Raw genomic sequence first — 3556 nt, 5'->3', positions numbered from 1 at the left:
TACTCTCTTCTTCCCCTCTCAATACCAATGCCTAAAGGTCATCCTTCACTACATAGCAAGTTTGAGGTTAGCCTGGGCTATAGAGACCCTATCTCAAAAACAAAGACAGAAAGAAGAAAGGAAAGGCGGGAGGGAGGGAGGGAGGGAGGGAGGAAAGAGGAAAGACAGAAGCAAAGATTCAAGGATTTGGAACAGTTAGCAAGCATGTTGGGCCTGTCCCAGGAGGGCAGAAGGGTGGCACTGATGAGTCCCGCAGACCCACAGGTCAGTCCCAACTGCCCAGGAGGCCTCATCAGCTTTCAGATTCCAAAGGTGTGTCCTGGAACATGCTAGATTTCACAGAGCAAAGTACAGAAACAATAGGAGAGAAAGAGAGAGACCACATCTGAACTCAACAGAAGCAAGGGCAACAACCTTCCCTCAGGATGGAGGCTGTGCAAGGGGCGTAGGGGCTGGTCAGAGTCTTATATACAGGCAGCAACTACAGGGGATTTGGGGGAACAGCTTCTGCAGGGGAGATTTATTTTCGGCCATTGTGGTTTCTCTGTGGCCCGGCTCCACACCTAGGCAGGGGGCAAGAGGAAATTCCCGACATAGAACTGGATGGTCAGGGGTCCTGTGCTGTGCCGATTTCCTTCAGAACAATGGCAGACACAGCATAAGCCCCAAAGGTCAGCAGGTCATCTGGCCGTCGTGTGTGTCCACAAGCACTGTCCGAGAGCAGAGGCTGCTGATAGGCAGTCAACCCTCAGGAAGCTGCCACGCACCCTGGATCCATACCTACCCCCAAATACCACCGCCACCCCGCAACCCCACACCCACACCCTCCACCTCGCCTGGGGACAGGGGTTAAACTATCTAGGCCAATGCATAGTGGTCAGCTCTTGGGGAGCCACACCCCCAAGTGAGAAAGGCAGAGCACTGTGTAAGGCAGCCCAGAGCCCACCTGGGGAGCAGGGCAGGGCAGCCCACTACAGAGAGCCTGGAGCTCGGCGGTGGAGCAGGACTCCCGAGTCATTTGATTAGTCCTGTGCGCTTGGCACCATCCAGAAATGCGTCGCTGGGACACACTGGCGCTTCCAGCAGAGACAGGATCTCTGCAGAGGCGGTGCAGGCGGAGCAACGGGGCAGGAGGGGCAGCGGGGCCGGCGGGGCTGGGGAGGCCGGAGGACCAAGTGCAGGCGCTGCAAGTGCAGGCGATGCGCGCGGGCCCCACTAGAGGGCGCTGCGGAGGCCGCACGGCGGAAGTCCCTCGCGGGCTGCCGTAGACGCGGGTATAAAGGACGCGGCACGGGCCTGCGCGGCCTCTCGACAGCTATGGCGGCGAGCGGATCGTTGCATCCTTCCTTTCCACGGCGGCCGAGGGACGCGGCCCCGCCGCGCTCGGGGCCTATTGGCCGGGGAAGTCCGCGAGTCTTGTGCTGACGCTTTAAGAACCCTGCGGCTTTCTCTCTCTCCGACAGTTCTACGGTCGGTGCAGCAAGCAATGTGGTAAGAGGGAGGACGCGGTTCGCCGCGGGACCGAGGCTCGGTGGTCGCCCCCCCTCCCGCATCCCTATTTGGGCCTCCTGGGGTCGGGTTCCGAACCCCAGCTGCGCTTCCCAGGCCTGGGGAGCACCAGGGTCTCCTGTGTGCGCTCCTTATTGCACGTGTAGGAGAGGGTTTTCTGCGAAAGGAGAATGTGCCCCAGCGCTCCCGGAATAGCAGCTCCGAGACTGACCAGGCACACCGGGGAGTGCTCCCCCACGTGACCCTTGGGACACAGCAGCCAGTACCCTGTCGTGCTTCCCGCAGCCTCACTAAATTGAGGAGGGAGTGCTGTGGGTTAAGTATTTCCAGAAAGCCTTAGCAAGAAGGCAAAGTCCTCGTGGACCACATGGAATGAAATACAGTCCTTATCCACTATGAACGTGCAAGGTGTGCACACAGTGTTTATTTTGGAACTCAGTGGTTAAGAGCACGGGCTGCTCTTCAGAGGACCCGGGTTCGATTCCCAGCACCCACATAGCCACTAACAGCTGTACGTCTGTGACTCCAGTTCCAGGGGATCCAACGGCGCCACCCCTTCTGGCGTCGGGGCTTCACCCCAACAGGGGTGTGCTCACATACATACACGCAAAACGCTCGTACATGTAAAACTTTTTTTTGATATTTTTATTTTATGTGTATGAGTATGGCCTGCATGTATGTGAGTGCACCCGTGTCGTACAATGCCGCAGAGGTCAGAAGAGGGCTTCGAATTCTGGGATCCAACGGCGCCACCCCTTCTGGCGTCGGGGCTTCACCCCAACAGGGGTGTGCTCACATACATACACGCAAAACGCTCGTACATGTAAAACTTTTTTTTGATATTTTTATTTTATGTGTATGAGTATGGCCTGCATGTATGTGAGTGCACCCGTGTCGTACAATACCGCAGAGGTCAGAAGAGGGCTTCGGATTCCCCTGGGACTGGAGTTAAGGACGGTTTGTAGCCACCGTGTGGGTGCTGGGAATGGAACCCGGGTCCTCTGCAAGAGCAGTCAGTGCTCTTGCTGCTGAGCCATCCCTCCAGCCCCCTAAAACATTTCTTTAATTATGAAAAATGTTTTTCTTTTCTAGGGACTGTGTCCACTGGAAAGTAAACACCAAGAGGAGAGGCTGGAGTCTAGGGTAAGTTGACCTTACTGGTACTAAGATGGGCCCAGGGAGGTCACGGGCAGGGTCCTTGGCTCCACACACTGCCCCTAGAGGCGTTGCAGGTGTGGCTGCCATGTCACACGTGTGTCAGTAGGTGGCAGAGAGGAGAAAGGCTATGTCTACGCTCAGTGTTCTGACCAGTGAACATCTGAATGATTAGTAGCCTGACAGTCCCTGAAGCCGAGCTGTGGGACCACCCTTCTCCCAGGTGGCTGGCCCAAGTTATTTGGTGCCCTTACATGTAGGCAGCTGTTGCACAGAAAGGGAGTTTTTGTTAATTGACTTGTTGAAGACAGAAACCAGTAACCTTTAAAGGGGGGGGGAGGCAGGGCATAGTAGTACATCCCTCAATCCTGGCTAAAAAAGAAAAGAACAGTGGTGACACTAAAGCCTTCCTTTCAGGATATAAGTGGAATTGTACCAAATAATTTGCAGTGCTTAGCCAGCTATGTCCAGAATGTGAGGCAGCTGTGTATCCCCATTAATCCAGCTAAGAGGGGCTTCCAGGGTGCTGTCCATGGTCTGAGTTTCTCCAGTGCACTGCTTTCTTAAACTGGCAGAGCTGTGGGCCAACTCTAGGGTAAAGTGCTTGCCTAGCCTGTGTGAGACCCCAGTCTCCATCCTTAACAGTGCAACTGGCCGACCTCTGGGGTGCAGTGGTTCACCATTCAGCAGAGATTCCACTTTCCACTGGTTCAGTTACCTGTGGTCAGCCACAGATGAAAAATACCAAGCAGTAAAGTGTGAGGTGGGGTATTGTGCTGTCTGGCTCCGGGGGTGAGTTGTTCCTCTACCCAGCATCCCTGTGGTTTTATGCTAATCAAAACAGCTGTTGCATGAGTGTGGTCCTGTGTTCAGCCCTCGTAATGCTGACAAT

At 55.2% G+C, this 3556-nt stretch overlaps 1 protein-coding gene and 1 non-coding gene across 2 annotated transcripts in view; one reads left to right on the top strand and one right to left on the bottom strand.

Annotated features, from left to right (window-relative positions):
* Nucleotides 1–2719: 2719 nt before the first annotated feature.
* Nucleotides 2720–2851, top strand: LOC115071863. Its single transcript, XR_003850929.1, has one exon. It is a non-coding gene; the product is annotated as a small nucleolar RNA SNORA17 (small nucleolar RNA).
* A 489-nt stretch (nt 2852–3340) lies between these two features.
* Dipk1b (divergent protein kinase domain 1B) overlaps nt 3341–3556 on the bottom strand; it is an 11396-nt gene continuing 11180 nt past the window's right edge. Inside the window, exon 6 of the mRNA XM_029567742.1 lies at nt 3341–3382. Within this exon, the coding sequence (XP_029423602.1) occupies nt 3341–3382 (42 nt within the window). The remainder of the gene's footprint in view (nt 3383–3556) is intronic.

This window comes from Nannospalax galili, unplaced genomic scaffold, assembly GCF_000622305.1.
Source record: "Nannospalax galili isolate Female #2095 unplaced genomic scaffold, S.galili_v1.0 scaffold1421, whole genome shotgun sequence".
In the NCBI taxonomy this organism is placed as follows: Eukaryota; Metazoa; Chordata; class Mammalia; order Rodentia; family Spalacidae; genus Nannospalax; species Nannospalax galili.
The sequence above is the reverse complement of the archived record's forward strand: the minus strand, read 5'-3'. Positions and strand labels throughout refer to the sequence as shown.